General features: G+C 40.7%; 1 protein-coding gene across 3 annotated transcripts in view; it reads right to left on the reverse strand.

Annotated features, from left to right (window-relative positions):
* Nucleotides 1-19,525, reverse strand: part of LOC116696313 (ras and Rab interactor 2) — a 51,469-nt gene that overhangs the window by 9,024 nt on the left and 22,920 nt on the right. For all 3 annotated transcript variants that reach the window (XM_032527171.1, XM_032527162.1, XM_032527181.1), the window contains exons 6-9: nt 17,542-17,614; nt 16,182-16,273; nt 7,755-9,164; nt 1,666-1,748 (exon numbers count right to left, since the gene is read on the reverse strand). In XM_032527171.1, coding sequence (XP_032383062.1) covers nt 1,666-1,748; nt 7,755-9,164; nt 16,182-16,273; nt 17,542-17,614 — 1,658 coding nt within the window. The remainder of the gene's footprint in view (nt 1-1,665; nt 1,749-7,754; nt 9,165-16,181; nt 16,274-17,541; nt 17,615-19,525) is intronic.

Here is a 19,525-nt window from a genome sequence, read left to right on the forward strand (position 1 = left end):
CAGAATGCTGTGTGGACTAGCCAGACTCTCCTCTGCAGCGCTGTGGAGGAAGGTCTGGAAATGCGAGACCGGTAAGGTTAATTAACCCAGTGGACCAGATCATAACAGACCATCATATTATGTCTTTGTCTTTAATGTCTTGTCTCCTCTTCAAGGGATGTGATTTCTTGTTTTTTAATTATTAAAAATTAAATATTCAGGGCTGCAACTGAAAATTATTTTCATTGTTGATTAGATTATACTTTATTTATCCCACGACGGGGAAATTCTGTCGTTACAAGTAGCAGCATAGCGAACAGCAAAAAACAGAAAACAAAAACAATACACCAAACAAGTAAGCACGAAAGAAATACAAGGCAAGAAAACAAGGCAAGAAATACAAGGCAAGAAATACAGGCAAGAAATAGACAATGAAAATATGGTAGACTGAGTAAGTAAAATGCCGTCAAACAAAAGGAATTTTAAAGTGCGGTTGCCATGATAAGAGAAACATTGCGGTGTAAGTGACGTTAAAAATTAAGGAAGTTGAATGTAATTAGAGCAAAGAAGCAAGAGTCGGTAGCATAATTTAAATTATATTAACCTGAGACCATAAATATTGAAAAGTAAGTACTTGCAATAAAATAAATAAATACCATTAAAGATAAACAGAAAGTGTGTGATGTAGATGGGAGAAAAACAGGAACAGAAACTACAACACTATCAGGTAGAGCAGGTGTTGTAGAGTCTGACAGCGGCCGGGATGAAGGACCTGCGGTACCTCTCCTTCTTACACCGTGGGTGAATCAGTCTACTGCTGAAGGAGCTGCTCAGGGACCCCACAGTGTCATGTAGGGGGTGAGAGGTGTTGTCCATGATGGATGTCAGCTTGGCTAACATCCTCCTAATTCATTTGTTGATTATTTTCTCGATTAATCAATTAGTTGTTCGGTTTATAAAATGTTATAAAATGGTAAAAAATGTTGATCAGTCTTTCCAAAGCTTCTTCTTTTGTCCACAACTCAAAAATATTCAGTTTATTGTTAAAGAGGAGTAAAGAAACTTGAAAATATTCACATTAAAAAAGCTGGAATAAGAGAAACCGATGATTGGATTTGCAGCTCTAATATTGTTCAACCATAAAAGTCTGTTCGCACTTAAAAAATTAAGATTGGGAGATGGCGTAAATCAACTTTTTCCCAAGGCGCATAATGCCTATGTTGAGATTAAAATGATCCTTAATCTAGCTAAGAACATTCCCTTTTCTTATGATAGTGTGAAATACTTAGGCAGAGACCAGTGGTGGAATGTAACTAAGTACATTTACTTAAGTACAAATTTGAGGTACTTGGACTTTTCTTGAGTCAAATCTTTTCATGTCACTTTCTACTTCTACTCCGCTACATTTCAGAAAGATATATTGTACTTTTTACTCCAATAGTAGCTTTAGTTACTAGTTACTTTACAGATAAAACATTGAGTATTTACTGACTTACTTTTATGTACATTTTACTGAGCAAATTTTTACTTTTTCAATCAGGACTTGGACTTGTAACAGAGTACTTTTCCTTAAGTAAAGGATTTGAATACTTCTTCCACCGCTGGCAGAGACACAGTCAAACATCTTTAACACCCAACAAGTAACCTTGCAGGATAACAAGATTCAATACCCTTCAATACTCTTACCTGGAAGTCATGTAAAGCCACCTCGATCACACTCTTCAGAGGCTTCAGGACACACTTGTGCATGGCCTTCTCTAGCACCTGGTCTGTAGGAGAGGAAAAGAGCATCATTGCCCACTGTGTAAGACCAATGACAGGTGTTAATAGCACAATTGCTGCAAATAAAGGAAGTAAAAACACTCTGTTTGGTCATCTCTAGAGCAGTGGTTTTCAAAGTGTGGTGCGAGAACCCCCATGGGTCCTTGAGGGATTTTCCGGGGGTCCCCAGCAAAAAAGGGAACAATAGGTTTTACTATTAATCCATCCTTCAGAAACACAATGACTGAATGTAGGACTATTTTGGTCATCTTAAAAGCACAAATTGTATCAGATGGGGGTTCAGGGTCTAATTGACATAAGCCTGGAAATCTAGACCCAAATCTGAAAGATTAAGGGTCTGGCACTGAGTAATGAAAATGGGCGGCACCACACCTGCATTTGAAAATCTCCCTGCACACAATTGGATAACATTACGACCAATCACAAAAACACACGGGGTGAAGTATCCAGAGCCCCATACGCTTCGCTTTCAGCGGAGATTACTCGTAGATTAAACTGTCGACATCTCTTTAGCTAGCCTCTGGCCCGCCAACATCAGATACACCGATGTGATTGGTGTAGCTCGGCTACAAGGGCATAATTAATGAGCAGCATTACTGAATCCCAGAGTGACTCGCTGAGCGAATTTAAATTGTGCTCTCGCGAGAACTCTGGATTACCAGGGTACCTTGACATGAAAAAGTTTGGAAATCTAGAAATGTTATCACGTAATAAATTACATTTACTAGTTTTTCAAATTCAGCTGACAGCCCATCCCCGACCAGATTAAACTCAGGAGAACGTAAATCCCATCAGACAATCATGTACCCTACTTGATTTTGCTGGGGTCAAGGTGTATTAAGTAAACTTTAATACACATAATAATCCTATACATGTCCTTTTTATTCCGCTGCAAATGCAGTAACAGAGCATTAGGGCTGTAACTAACGATTATTTTGATTGTCCATTAATCTGTTGATTGTTTTCTTGATTAATAGATTGGTTGTTTGGTCTATGAAATGTTTGAAAAAGGGTGAAAAAACATCAATCTGTGTTTCCAAAGCCCAAGAGGATGTCCTAAAATGTCTGGTTTTCAAAGATATTCAATTTACTGTGACAGAGGAGAGAAGAAGCTTTAAAATGTTCACTTTAAAAAAAAAAGGAGCTGGAATTAGAGTTTTACTTTTTTCATAAAAAAATGACTCCGACCAATTCATTATTTATCAAAATGGCTAGTGATTAATATAATAGTTGACAACTAATTGACTGATACAGAGCATAACAGTAAAGTGATGATGGGCCTGTTAAAACATAAGGCATGGGAGCTTTCTTTTATAGTTTTATTACTGTCAACAAACAACAGGAATTGTCAATGAAAACACCAACAACAAACAATGTGTCAGTCCACCTATTAATATTTTTGGTACTTCCCTACGCTGTCTGTGTCTCTAAATTGTTGAATTGGATTTGCATACAGTATATGGTTTAATTTGATTCAACTAGGTCCAAGTAATTATTGGGCAAATGGAACTCAAACAAGAGTAAAAATAAAAAGATACCAAACCTGCATAGCACCAACAGTAGCAGTCAGTGTGTGCGTGTATCCTACATATGTTTCTTGAATGGTGCAGTATTTAATTACAATGCAACGAATCAAATCACAATCGTTTCTGACTCCTGGCTTTCAACAACTTTAAGCAACAAAAGTAATAAATAACTAACCTCAATGTCTGACATTCAAAGAGTTATTACCAGATTACATATTTGCTATTTAGCTAACGAGTCAACTGAATGTTAAGCACGTGATCTTTGAAGATAAAGTTAAAGGGTGACAGATTTTAAAAAATCCAACAAATCCAACTTGGAACCATAGACAGATATGGACCAACAGATTCCGTTGTTCTGGACGGAACGGAGACCAGTGAAGGAAAATAGAAGCACTTTTCCTGTGATGGCTAGGCAATACTGCACAGCCTGAACGTTGTATTGTGTACAAGGTACTGAAGCCATTTGTACATTGTTGTGTTTCTTTAGAAATAAACAAGAGTCTTGAAACACTTCAGGTGTAAAGTTATTCACTGTCAAAGTGGCGCCAAAATGAATGGCTGTCAATGGGATGCTTACTGCAGGTGATGTCTTCGTAGCATTAAAATGGCATCATGGGAGCTACGCTTAGAGAGGAGAGGCTTACCCCCTTGCTTGGAACCCTATCCATAAGTCCACCATTCATTTAGCTGACATGCTGTAAAAGGTTGCACTTGGACCTCTACAATGGGTCCATCTGTACCTCGAACCTACGTACATAGGCTTTAAATTATTCCCTGCCTACCTCAAATATGTACAGCTTGTTGTATTCACACAATTGCGTCTTATTGTTTACTGGCAGCACTGACACTTCTATTCATGCACAGGCATCCCCAGCCTCCAGGCGATGCTTATGCAATGAGCTACACAGAAGAACCCAGTGCATGTTTAGCAGCGTTAAACAAGCGAGCAAGCACATACAAGAAATCGTGAAATATGTCTGACTTTATGGTGAGTCAGAGGAGCACAGGGGGAATGTGTTGCACTTACACTACAGCGCTGTGTCTAAGAGAGCAGTTTTGTCCGTCGTCTGAGGTGAGGGTTTGGCAGTTTGTTATTGCACACTGCTAAGACTAATAAATCTGAAATCAAGAACATAGGAAGGCCTGAGGTGTTCTCAGAAGCTGGATAAAATCGACAGATCCCTACACAAGAGGCTGTTAAGGGCACACAGCTGGACACACTGGATTGTGTCCAACTTAAATCTATTGAATATTCCCTGCACCCGGCTTAAGACCCACGGGGATTGATCTTTTAAGTATGCAGCACCCACACAGTGGAATGCTCTGGCCCCACCCTTACAGCCTGCTCTTTAGGCAGACTTTTGGTTGACCTGTCAGCTCTTTATTTTGTATGTATTACTTTGTGTTTGAAGTGTGCACTATGTTTTAATATGAATCATCTTGTATGTTTAAATGGAAAGTACTTTGTAATTTCTACGTGTGAAAGGCGCTTCATAAATACATTACATATAAATACATTACTTACAGTACGTAATTTCTTACTTAGAAATAGGCACACACACACACACACACACACACACACACACACACACACACACACACACACACACACACACACACACACACACACACACACACACACACACACACACACACACACACACACACACACACACACACACACACACACACACACACACACACACACACACACACACACACACACACACACACACACACACACACACACACACACACACACACACACACACACACACACACACACACAGCGAACTTCCTGATTCCCTCCAGAAAGGCTCATTTCCTTTGAATATTGAGCAATGTTTGTTATTGGGCTTTATCTAGACTACAGCCTGGTCAAACCCTTCCCTCAAAAGCAATACTCTGTAGGAGCGTCTGTGATAAACAGCATAAACACACAGACAACAACATACAGTACACATCAGCAAGCACATACACTAAAAACAAAAGAGAACATCTTAAAGTAATGTACATGAAAGCAATCTTTAAATATGTGACATTTTGTGAATAAAATCCCAGAAATGACAGCCTTTTCCTTTCACTCTCTGTGTTGTTCATATCCAGTGGCGTGTGTGTGTGTGTTTTCCAGTTGTAAACCCTCCCTCTACAAATATCCATTTGTTAATCATTCTACCTCTTGACCTCATGTACAAACATTGTCATAGTTTCTACAAATACATGAAGTTTGAAATCCTTTCTCCCATTTTACTACAAAAGTTCAACATTTCTTTGCAAAGATGTCAGACCTTTAGCCATAACGTCACCACACTCTTGTAAACATCATCTTAACTCCACTTCTGCTTTCTTTTAAACGTATTCTGTGGGATTGTAGCATGACATCATCCATACTGTATGGAAGCAAATAAGAGACATAAGTCTTTGACCTTTAACAGCCACTGAATACTTTATTTTATTTTAAATATTGTATTCTGAAAACCATATCTGAAATGATTTGTTCTGAATCCACCTCTTTGAAATTTAAATATGAACATTCTTGATTTCCATTTTACAACCTGAATTTCTAAAAATATTTTTATTCAAATTCAGATATAAAAAAGAATCAATTTACAGAATTCAGATAAAATAGATTCAAGTTGATGAAATTTGATTGCTCAAATTGAGATTGAAAAATTCAAGTTAAATATTTACTCTGTAACATCACATGACAGACAGGCCGTGCTCTGATAGGCCAAAGGTTGGTTTGATTGCATGCAGGCTCACTTGCTTCTCCTATCCTGGGTAGCCCGGATGTTAAGGTGTGAATATTCAACTTGAGTTATTTGATCTGAATTTGAGCAATCAAATATAACTGATGTTTTCTTTAAAAAATTGTAACTTGAAATTTGGGATCTGAATTTGAGCAATCAAATTTGATCAACCTGAATCTATGAAATTTGATATGAAAGTTGATTTTTTTTGTATCTGAATTTGTGTCAATTGATTTAAAAAAAATCAAAATTCAAGTTTTTAAAATGGAAATCAAGACTGTTCATATTTAAATTTCAAAGAGGTGAATTCAGAACAAAAAACAATTCAGATATGTGGGTTCCGAAGTAAAATAATTTCAAAGGAGGTGAATTCAGGACAAATAAATTCAGATACATGTTTTTCAAAATTAATTATTTAAATATTAAGTATTCAGTGGCTGTTAAAGTTCAAAGATTGATGTCTCTTATTTGCTTCCATACACTGTCTCATGGTAGTTCCCAGTTTTGTTTTCCTGAGGAGAAGGAATAACTGAAATTTGAACACACCTCTCACCATCTAACATGGCTAAGAATTCTAGCTCAGATAAATCCATTAAACATTAGGTTTACATCCACGAGTGCTGTATAGAAACCACGTTTACATTTCTTCACAGCTCCCCTCTCCAAAGGGAACATTTGTGAGCGTGAGGCGCTTTATGTGCATATCTGTGGTCTGTTAGCACAACCAGAATGGATCACTTCTCTGTCTCTAAACAAGGCTTTGTTGTTGTTGTTTACAATGAACAAGGGACGGGAGATGAGTGCAAAGACATATTTACATATTCATGCGAACACTCAAGTCCACAATAATCGGATTGGAATAAAAAGTTTCTTTGATAGAGCTGCTAATGTCCGCAAACTTTATTTGTACAACTATTATGACCTTAATGGAGCACATAAACATCTGTCATATTAACCAATGAAATAAATAGGGCTCATTAGAATTGCTTGTGATATTACTGTCAATAAGTTACCTGATAGTTTCAGATCTAATACCAACATTTTTTTTAGATACCAGATTTTTCTACAAACCCTTTTTTTCATCTAAGCCAAAGTTCTAAAATGTTGAATGTTGTCCAAACACAAAGAGCCATTCAGGCATTATGAATCAATAAAATCGTCAGATGGAGTATGTAATTACGTATCCGACCAAACATTCGCTCCCAACTCTCAGTATTGACATTTTGCTAGGCACTGAATTGTGGTTAAATACCAAGCAGCCCTAATAAAAAATACAATTACATTTAATTTCTGCCTTTTAAAATCAGATTCAACTGCACTGTGAGCTCAAGCCAACCAACTGAAGCCAAGAATAACTCATTGGTGCACAGCACACTGGCATTTCCGTCACTCAACACCAGTAATGAGGTAGGCTAATATGGAAAAGTTCAACTGGTACGTCTGATTCCAGAGACAATGACAAGCTTGGGCCCTCACTGAATATTGTCAATGAAGCCACACTAAAGAGTCTTTTCTTCTCACGTTATTATGCTGGAAGTATACAACTTGGAGAAGTGAATACTGTCAGACATTAGATATGACTAAAACATCCCACACATGCCCACACATGCAAGCAGAGGTTTCACAGGACATGTGATTCCACCATGCAAACAACAAAACTTATAAGTGCATTCAACTTTGTGGTTTTAAAGATTCACAAGCTTCTTGGCCCACTTACCGATCTGGTCCTCAGGTATGAGTGACTCTAAAGGCGGGTCCAGTTCGGAGCTCTGGCGCAGATACGCCTTCATCTGTGTCATAAACTGCCTGAGAGTCTGCAGCAAATCCATCCCTGACGTGTGACAGCCTCGGTTCTCCTGAACAAAGCTGATGTAGTCCTGCACCAGGGAGCCAAAATATGAGCTTTTGTCCCTGGACAGCTCAGCGATCCTTTTCACCGCCCGTCTCTCCGGGGTCATGAAGGAGCTGAGCATGCCGCTCATCTTGCGGAAGCGTCCCTTCAGGGCCCTGGGGAGGATGAAAGAGCCACCGCCGAGGCTCACGCCGACCCTTCGCCTTCGCGCTTTTATGGACGGACGAAGGCGCATTTCAAGGTCCGTCTCCAAACCTACGCCGTAGTCTTCGTCCTCATCTTCTTCCCCATCCTCATCATCTTCGCTGCTGTCCTCCACCGTGTCCTGATGATTAAGGTGTCGGGACGGGCTAGGGGCCAGGCCCAGGGAGAATCCAGGAGACTGTGAATATTCCAATGAGTCAGAGGACGAAGTAGACATGCTCATGTCACTGAGCCGCTGACGTCCCCTCTCCTTGGGGGTGGACAGACTCCCAGCGTTATTCTCCAGTAGTTCTTCCGCGCGGACAGCAGGCGGAGGCTGGCATGGTGGAAGCTTGGCCCGGGACAGAGCCTTGGCAATGGTCTCATCATCCAGGGCAATGTGGCAACGGTGAGCTTCAAGGTCAGGCTTCTTAGGCCTTGGAGGTGGCGGGTTTGAAGGCACAGGGATTGGTGAGCTGGCCGTTTTGGACGGGCTGCTATGCTTGGCACCCATTAGTGGTCGAGCGGGTGCTGGGCGCCTGCTGGGGGACTGTTGTTGTTGCCTTGTAGACACAGTGGCAGCCTCTGGCATGCTCTTGGGCCTGGTGGTAGCGGCTGGAGGTCCAGGCGGAGGTGGGGCAGGCCGCCGGCGTGGCATTGAGCGTGGGGGAGGAGGGCGAGGGGGAGGGGGCCGTGATTTGCCGTTCAGTTTGATCTTGTCCGCGTGCTGCTCGCTACCTTGGCTGCTGTTCAGTGGCGTCACAGACGATTTCCCGGCATTCTCTTGGTTGTTATGAGATGGCGGATGGTCCACACAGCGGTGGTGGTGGTGATGAGTCTGGAGGAAAAGGGGGTTGACAAAGCAAAGACAATCCCTGGAATGTCTTCTCTCCTGATGGAAGGAAGCTGGAGGAGTGCAGGACCGCAGAGTCGGAGGCGCACTGTCGTAGTGGGCCCCGCCGGGGTGTCTCTGCTCTGAGCTCTCGGCCTTCCTGTTCCTGTTAGTTCGCTGGGGGCTCAGGGTACGGCTCAGAGGGCGACAGGGACGGGGGGAAGTGCGACGCTGGCTACACAGGGCAGAGTCCCAGAAGCCTGGAATACACAGAAACATTCGGAGGAAAACATTTACTAATTGCATTAGAAAGGCATTAGAAAGGCGCTGCATTAGAAAGAAGCATAAAAAACCAAACCACTCTTGTTGAAGAAATAGTTAAAAGCTTGTATTGATGCCAAAGTGGTTACCCTTAAGTCCTGTGTGCCACAACACACACAATTTGCTATAAGCTGCATCAATAAGGTTAATAATACATTTATAAAAATAATGTTTTTTATTGCCTTGGTTTTCACACAACTTGTATGGTGTTGGATCACCCCTGCACCAATGAGCACCTTGACTTTTTACAACAACTACCAAAAAGAAACGCTCCTTCCCACATTAACTAACTTATTAACTAAGCTAGACATATACTTCTTCTTGGACAAATCCAGGTTCAGAGAAAGGGCATGTCCTTGAGTCAACGAATGTACATTGCTGGGATAAATCCTGACATCCGGCGCAATGTTCCTCCCCTCTCACTATCTCTGCTATTAGAGCTTAGCGGCGCCTAGGGCAGTTGTGATTGGTTTAAAGAAATACAAAGAAGCCAGAGTGTCTCCCCCCCCGTCCCAAAATAGACAGGGTGTGTAGCCAGACCATACTACAGTGCTAGATAGTGTGTCTGGTAATGCGAGACTACGAGTCTTTAAATGAAAAAGAACAGTTAAAGAGTAGATGAAAAAAAACAAAGACAGCATTCTCAATTACAATCTCACCAACAATTCAGACGTTTCCCCAAAGTTTTCCTCTTTGCCTGTCTTTCTGCTTAGTTGTGTCTTTTTTCTTGCTGGGGACAGCAACGCTGTGAGTCCAGCTCCGTGTCTCTAGGTTCTGATTCACTGGGTGCCGGCGCACACCCAGAGACACGGAGAGGGAGTCACCCATGCTAATCACAGAGTGGGAGGGCACTAAACACAACACACGGCACACAGTTCCAGTTCCTCCACTCCTTCTTCCTGCTCAGTTGTCCACTCTCTTACTTCTACATTGTGCTGTCCTGTAGCCTCCCAAACTGAGTTGTTTTAGTACAATTTTCAGTCGTTAAATAAAGCTATTTAGGAAGGCAAACCTTATTTATGATTTTGTGCCTTTCTTCTTTTTTATTGAAATGGGAAATATTGGAGGACAGTGGAGGACATGTGCTCCCACTTTAATATTCCTGTGTGCTGTTTTACTCAATCATTCCATTGTTTTCAGCTATTTGGCAAAACAGCCCTCATGCTAACACACTCAGTTTTACTATCTACTTAAAATGAAAGGTTATGCTATATTAAACACCATGAATTTGTAGCTGCAACACAATGATTTAATCAAACTGTGACAAGCATCAAATCATTCCACCTCAAAATATCAATGCAGCAGAAGCCCAGTGATGACTGATGAAGAGGTTCCTCATGCAGTCCTGGGGCAGTAAAGGAGCCGGGTCCAGCAGTTTTAAATGTCCTGTAATACCTCGGCATCTGGAGACTGTGGCATTCTTACTGGTCCATGTGAGGCACCTGACACTGTCTGTCTCTCTGCAGAGCAAGACTGCAGCAGGCAGCCCCCTCCAAATAGCACAATTAATACAGACTGACCTCAACATACTGTAGGGTACTTTAATTCTACAAAGAGGAGTACTTGTCCCTTTGATGTTAACATCCGTCTATTATATTTCATTGATAAAAGATAACCCAATAAATCCTCAGATCAAAGCTGGTATTCAAATAATGGCTGAGTCTCAAATAATACATATTGTTTGTGACCAGCACGAACAAATAAAGACCGGCCACTTATCGGCTAGGAGAAAGACACTGGTCCTCAATGCTCTTTGTTGACTACAGCTCGGCATTTAACACCATGGTACCAAAGCAGCTGATCAGCAAACTTCCTGCACTAGGAATAACCGCTTCCACATGTAACTTGATTCTGGATTTTCTCACCAGCCGCCCACAGTATGTCAGGATGAATTGCCACACATCTTCCCCTCCTCTATGCACTTTTCACCCATGACTGTCAACCCACCCACGAATCGTACATCATTGTGAAATTTGCAGACGACACAACTATCATCAGGCTAATATCAAACAACAATGGAACTGTATGCAGAGAGGAGGTGCATAACCTGACAACATGGTGCAACAACAACAACAACAACCTCTCAAACACTCCAAAGACCAAAGAGCTCATTCTGGACTTTAGGACCACTAAAAAGTCCACTCACAGCCCTGTAAACATTAGGGGTGGAAATCACCAGACGCCTCCCAATATGATATCATTACGATACTTATGCCACGATACAATATTATCGCGAACATATTGTAATATTCTGTGATATATTGCAACATATAACCTTTTTTCCAACTTCTAATTTTTCCCAATTTCAAATGATGTCCCCAAAAGGAAACTTCGTCAACATTTGTTTTATCTAAAAAGATACCTTTCTCTATTTGTTCATATCACGTAAATTTTACTGCTGCAAAATGGGATCGTCAAGCAAACAAACTGACCAACAAACATATAATAAAATATTGATACTTGGCGCCTTTGTATCGATACAGTATTGCCACTTAAAATATTGCAATACTATGCTGTATTGATTTTTTCCCCCCACCCCTAGTAACCATCAGGGGAGCTGATGTTGAAAGAGTCTCCAGCTTTAGGTTTCTGGGAGTTACCATTACAGAGGACCTCTCTACTGTGGCAAGAAGGTATCCTGATGCTAAAACGCAACTTGTGCACTTATGATTAGCTCCTATTTATATAATGTTAACTTTTATTCATATACATTTATATATTTCTGTACTTTAATCTAACATTTTCAGCGCATTATATATTATCTCATGTTTTTATAGTATAGTCACATAATACAGTATGTGATTCTAGATAAACTTACATTTATTTAATTGTTCCAGTACTACTAACAAGTATTTTATCCCTTTTAGTGCACCCTTGGGCTTTCACAAAGTAATCTTGTAATCTCTTTAGCTGTACTGTGACAGCTCAAATGGTAAAATTCAGCATAATGTACATTTCCACACACTAATCCAGGGCTATTCATTTGGCGGCCCGCGTGGTACATGCGGCCTGGAAGCAACCTCCGAGTGGTCCAGCCCGTGGTCCGGCCAAACAAGCAACACGCAAACAATGCAGAGCGGGCTGTGCCGGTAGTAGCCTAGATTAGCCTACTATCACAATGTCTTTCTCAACACTGAATTGTAAAATTGACAATGAAAACCGTCAGTTTAACCCTTCCTAGACTGACAAATACTTGTTTATTTTACCGCCACATCCAAACGCCAAATCGATGAGTTTCATTTGTAAGGAGTGCGTTGCAGTACTTAAACATTACAATCTGCGGAGGCACCACATTAAGAAACAGCAGACTTTCAGCACCAATTTTCCAGAGGGATCTCAAGAGAGGGCTGCAAATGTTACAACCGGAGCAGTACTCCCATGGCGCGGTCATTCACAGCCCACGAGAGGGCCACCGCAGCATCCATTGGTGTTTCCTGGATATTGGCAAAAAAGAAAAGGCCATACACAGACTCTGAAACCGTGTAGGACTGTATGTTGGCCGTCGTGGATGTGGTGATAAATGACGATAAAATTAAAACAAGCGCGGCATCTGTGATAAAAAATTACCTCTGTCAGATACTTTGAACAGTCGTAGAGTTGAAATTCTTGCAGCAGATGTGTATGAAACGCTGTTAGGAGACCTGAAGAAAGCTGATACTACGTCTATAGCAGTAGATGAGTCCACAGACCAAACTGATACTGCTCAGTTGTGCATATATGTCAGTTTTTTTGACGGCAAATGCTTTCGAGAGGAGCTACTCGGCCTACTGCCGATAGGACACACTACTGGCGATATAGTCTTTGGGAAAATTTCCGCTAATTTTAAAGGCAATGGTCTGGATATGAAGCGTGTGTGCATCCTTGTGACAGGGCTCCATCCATGACAGAGAAAGTGAATGGTTTGGCAGCACATTGGTCTGTTGTTGCACCTCAGTTGATCTTCCTACACTGTATTGTGCATCAGGCGGTGTTGTGAGCAAAACTAAGCGGAGCACTCAAAACAACAAAGGACAGCGTGATGGCTACAATTAATTTTATTCGCTCCACATCAAGCCTTGAACACCACTTATTCTGCATGCTGCTGTCAGAAATGTCTGCTAAGCACCACAACCTTCTTTTGCATAATGACGTGAGGTGACTGTCCAAAGACAAAGCCCTGGAGCATTTCTGTGGTCTCAGAGAGGAGATCATAAATTTCCTCCGCAGTAGCAAGCCAAAAAAGGCAGAAACGCACTTGAGTGGCATACTGGACGACAACTCCATAGCCAATGTCTGCTTTCTGAGCGACATATTCAAACACCTGAATGATCTCAATGTGGGAATACAAGGCAGAGACCAAACAGTCATCGACCTTGTGGAACAGATGCGCGCATTAAACTGCACCTTTTCGCAACTGATTAGAGTCATCCCCTGCACAAATCACGGTTGTGAAGACAGATTTCATTGCGAGCCTGAAGAAGAACTTTGCTGGTTGATTGGACGGACTTGTTCGGCACACAGAGGTGGCTGTTTTTGCCAGAGACCTGTTCACTGTTGCAATAGAAGGGGACTTCTCCGCCAGAGCAAAGAAAGTGGTCCCTTCCATCGACGAGTGGAAATTCACACTCACTTGTTGACATGCAGTCATCTTTAACCATGGCACAGGAGCTTTGCACTAAAGGGCCTGCAATATTTTAGACTAATGTCAACGTACATAGAGTTCCCATTTAAACCATTAAGAAAGTAGCAATCGTCATGCTCAGTATGTTTGTTCAACATACAAATGTGGGTCAGGCTTTTCACACGTGAACTTCATAAAAAGCAACTCCCGTTGCTCCCTGACTGACTGTACTCTCGACCAACGCCTTCAGATTGCATTGACAACTTACAAGCCTAAAGTTACTGCTTTCATTCAAAACAAAAAAATGTCACTTCTCCCACTAAGTCAGCAGGGTAACTGTAGCCTACATCAATATAAATGTGGGCTGCGTAACAAACACATGCTTAATCACACATGTGGTAATTTAAAATATGTTCCCTCAGTGTGCAGAAGTACACATTGTATTCATGTGTTATAGTTGTGAATACTGTGCACTTTGTAGTTTATGCACATTGAGATGTTCTTGGGTCAAATGTGATCAAGATGTTTTGTTTTGTTTCAAAAGAAAACTCAATGTTATTGCTAATAGCCTACTGTGCACTTTGTTATCAGACAGGTCAGATATGTAGCCTAGGTAGGCCTATATGGAGGACCAGGTATACCATATTTAAAAATAAATACAGAAATAAATAAATGCTCAATAAATAAATAAGCATACAATTAATTGCCCCAAAAAATACAATAAACAAATAAATGTAGGTAGAAATTAAATTATACAGTGAGACATAAATGTATATATCTCTTTTAATTAGCTTCTTTATTTATTCACCTTTGTAATAATTACCTTATTTATTTATTGTCCGTTATAATCTTCAACTTTATTTATTAATTACTTATTTTTTTTTTTTAAATGTAACTTTTTTTTTTTTTATAAATCGGCCATTATAAATGCCGACACAGAGAGATCTGGAAAAGCCTAATATCAGCCGATAATATTGGCCTGCCGATAATATCAGTCTGGCTCTAAAGAACAGCAGTTAGTAAGTAAGTAAGCATGTGCCTTTCTAGCATAATAACCCCTCCACGCTCTCTGGGAAGGTAAATTAGTTGCAAATTTACTGCAATATTCAAATGTCTCTGGTGCTGCTTGTAACATGTGTTTGTGTTTCACATGTGCGTGCCCAGATTCCACAACAACAATCTGCTTTTTGACTTTAAATAGAATCTTTCCAGTGGAGAAAGGGAGTTTCCCCTAATGACTGTTTAAGTTAGCTAAGAGAGGCTCACAAGCCGGCTCTCTGACCAAAAAGCATCAAAGCCATCACACTGCAGGCATACACCCACTTCCATTCACAGGGATTCCAGCATGCAAATATAACAGCAGTGTTTCATGTTTGTCATGCTATGACAGTAGGCTGCATGTTACGCTAGCACTCATACTTGCCAGCCTTGTGTGTTTTACAGTACATCTGAATGTGGTGTGATGGTATGCGAGTAGAAAGCACTCGGCCTACTGTAGCTTTCCACTCACCACTCCCTGTTCCCCAACACTAAGCACTAAGCTATGTCATAGGAAGATGACTCACTGCAAATTCATAGGAGCTGAGAATAGAATAACTTGACAGAGAAGAAGTGACTAGATCTGCTGTCAAACCAGACCTGAATAGTCAGCAAAGAAGAAGAAATAAAACTTGTGAACACAATTAATGCCCCTTTTGTTTCTATTTGTTTGCTTAGTTGACTGGCTTGCATATAACAGCAGGTGGAGTACTCCCAGGAATGCACCCTGGCACCAGGTTAAAGAGAGTGTAGTATATTAAAGTACCGGTACTTTAATATACTATAACTACATTACTTAATGGTAATGTATAAAAAGGTGCAATATGCAGTTGTTTTCTAAAATAAGCTATGAATAGACTAAAACACAAGTAATCCCTCTCAAACGTCATTTATGAGCCACTGGAAAGTGGCAGTGGCAGTATCTGTATCTGCAGAGACCCTGCCCTCTGCCTGTATTTTTAGGGGGCCAAGCCCGAAGGGGCTGGAAACCACAGGCTAGCTGTGTCCCCCTAAATTTAAGTCTTAGCTCCAGCTCTGTAGTTAAGGCACAAGCAACATTAAGCTTCTCATCTCATGATCTTCTCATCTAAATTTCAAAAATGTTAAACCCGTCTCGAAGTTTGACAGAAGAAAATACAACATTTTCCTTAAGACGGATTACCTTTCAATTCAATCTATCTACAAACTGTAGACTTCTTGGAAAAATGCTGAGCAGTAACTATAGCTGACTTATAGTTCAAACTTGCAAAAGCACCAGTATAGTCGTTTAAGATGAAGACTACAGAACTACACACAATAAAATAATAAATGAGGTTACCTGCTCCAAGCTGAGCCACCTCCTCCAGTTCTTTTTGAGTCTTAGCAGATGCAATGGCCTCTGGGAGTTTGAGTGTGAAAGGCAGGACATCCCTGCATAAAGAAACAGATGGACAGAATATAAACATTAGATATGCAATATATATAAGAAACACAACATGAGAAAGAATTAAAACATGAAACAAGAAAAGGAGCTGTCGTAGTTGTTAAATGAATTTTGCATGTGTGAGATCAGTTATAATTGTGTACCCTTATTGTAACTGTGGCAATGCCATGTTAGAGATTCTGTCTCATCCATACAGCTTCAGGTCAGGGTTATAAGGCAGGGCAAGGGGTAGCGTAACGGCTAAAAGCCATTTCACCACACTTGGATTGAACTCTGGGCACCACTAACTGACCAGTCCCTGCTGATCTGAGAAACCTACCCAGATTGTACTCAGTAAACATATTAGAAAAATATTTTGGTCCCAGACCAACAAATGACTTAAAGAAAATATGGTAACATAGGACCTTGAAATCTATTTTATAATGTAACCAAAAGCAAGTGCAGGGATCTCAGAATTGGAGAAATATGTTCTCTCCACTTGGTCTTTGTCAGTATTCTAGCAGCAGCATTTTGAAGGACTTGCAACTTGAGATTTGTTATAAATAATCATCCATAATGTGGATACAATGACTAAGTGGGTAAAGGCAATTAATAAACAGCTAGTAAGTCTGGTGTATTCGGAAATTTAAATCACTGTTTCCCTGAAATATTAGGTCTTGGTTGCCCTCTGGCCCCCCTAACCATGGCAAATATTTTCAAACATTTTTCACTCCACCTTTGTCCCCAAAGAGGGCATATTATTCATGAGCAGTGATCAATAATGTAGGTTAACACTGATTGAGTATTCTTGCGTTATTGTAATATGTACTACATGTCGTTAATCTTTTGTAGAACTAAACCTATGAAGCCCTTTTTTACCTTTTCTTTGCACCCCTAAAAATGGTTGAAATCGCCCCTGGTTGGGACTGAGAATGTAAAACTGAATTCAGCTCAAAAAATGTAAGAGTTTGATTCGCAGCCATGTCTCTAGATGAATGAGTGTTGGGGTGGGTATTGCTTGCAGCACACTTTCCTTCTATTTCCTGTGTCTGTTGTTTTAAGTCCAGTGTATGTCTGTGTCTCCCGAGCTGGCACAAGATAAAACAAGAAGTGAGAGACTTGGGCGCTGAGAGCTGAGTGCTTATTCAACAAACATTATTTTCATCCGTGGAGTTTCCACTCTCGAATCACCCTCTCTTTACAGAACAAAACACAGGAGAAGCTTGGGATGTGATAGATGGAGGGATAAAGAGAAAAACAAATGTTGGTTGTTTACCTGCTAATACAGTAGAAAGCCACCAGGCGAAACAGATCGGCAAAGCTGATGCCAGATTCCTCAAGAGAAAAGGCTGCGAACAAAGGAAACGTGTACAGACTGAATTACATTTCATAGACCGCAACTCAATCAGTTGTAGTTGCTTACAGGGCATTTGCATTTGGACCTTTTAATCTGTCAGTTATGTCATTTTATGAGGAAGTTTTACTGATTTTAGTCCTGATGAATATTGATGTTGGGTCTGTTCAATTAAGCTGCAGTAAAAAGTGTCACCTTTGTAAAGTTGATCACAAAATAAATTCAGTGCTTCTTTTTAAAGTGAACAAATACAATATTGTTTATATCTCTTGGTTTCTACTGTTTATGAGCTCCTGTTCAGCAATTGACCAGTAACTTTACGGTAGAAAGATATTATAGCACAACCCAAGATACATACTTGCTATATATCAATAAAGAAGGTAAGTAACGATATAACTGCATTGGAGGGGTGGGGCTACAACCACTACTTACGGCAGGCTCGCGCACCATTGGGTGATATTACTGGCTTCCTGCCTTTCTGGACAAAGTGTTTTTACTTCACAACATTATCAAACTAAAAAGAAAGGGGTCTCTTTCTGTCTGTCTATATGTCCTTCAATTTTCTCGACAACCGTTCATTTTGATGCTGAGGACCCAAGGAAGTGCAGTGTTGAGTGTGAGCTCTTGAGATCTACTGGACATTTTTTATTAGTAGCAATTTATGATCACACTGTGTAAGACATTGAGAGGGGACTCCTTTTATCTTTTACACTGCCAAACGGCATGCTGGGTACAGCAGTACATTCAAGAAAAGATAAAGAACGTGAGAGAGCAGACTCTGGAGATGTTACATGCTTCAGTGACTTTTCCGAATGATTTTTTTTTTTTTGCCAGAAATAGCCTGATCCCAAATAGATAGCAGTTAGCAAATGACGTGTATACTTTAGAATTACTCCGGGATGCAACTATGTCATGAAAGGTGTTTTTCTCAGGACCCAAGGACGCTCAGTGTCCAGTAAGTCAAGTCAAGACAGCCATATAGTTGTGTGCATGAGCTTGTAAATGAGTTGGGGAATGTCAGTGAAATTCCTTATATTCAGGTTACTGTGTAGTTCAACCTTCAATGTAATGGTACTGGCTGAAGCAGCCTAGGTGCGAATTGAACACCATCTATGAGTCATTTGCTCCTAATGCCAGGAGAGAAGAAGGTCGCACTGTCAAAAAACATACAGTATGCCGTTTGTTTTACGGGTTTCTGAGTTATGTTCCTTAAACTTTGTTTTAGCATTTGTCCTGATTTCATGTAATGGAGAGCACTGTAAATAAATAGTCACCTCTGGGAACTCAAGACGTCTTCTGAGTCTGCCTACCATCCCTCTCCTTGACATTTGAGTTAGATTATTCTACACTACTATTGGATTAATTGCAGTGAGATTTTGGTACAGACATTAGTACCAAATGCTCTTTACTATCAGTACAAAAACCTTTGTCTTACTTGGAGTTTGCTAATCTGGGACTTCCACAAAGACCATATACCCTTCAAAATGTAATATTAAGGCAGAGCTTGTTTATGAGCAATGTGACTTTAGGACTGGTGATTTGTATTGTGTCAAACTGTTTGCACACGAGGTTACTTAACACAGAAGTGAGTATGAGAGACCAAGTGGAGAGCAGCTGACCCACATCTAAAGGCCAAAGCAGGCCAAAGGCACACCCCTCCCTCCCTGCCTCCCTCCCATGTGTGCTGTCATTTCAGCAAGGAAAATCCACAGCTGGTGTTCCATCACACTTTGGCACTGTCACAGCTCCCAGACGATTCCCAATGCTGAAGCACAGCACAGTACAGTATAGGGATGAACAACTTGGCAAATAAATTGCATTCTTTCTGCCACATACGGAGATAACAATTCGATTTGCGATTATTTTTGTAGCTACATATTGCACCTTCTACAATCAAGTTAAAAAA

The sequence above is a fragment of the Etheostoma spectabile genome, chromosome 2 (assembly GCF_008692095.1).
Source record: "Etheostoma spectabile isolate EspeVRDwgs_2016 chromosome 2, UIUC_Espe_1.0, whole genome shotgun sequence".
NCBI classification, from domain to species: domain Eukaryota; kingdom Metazoa; phylum Chordata; class Actinopteri; order Perciformes; family Percidae; genus Etheostoma; species Etheostoma spectabile.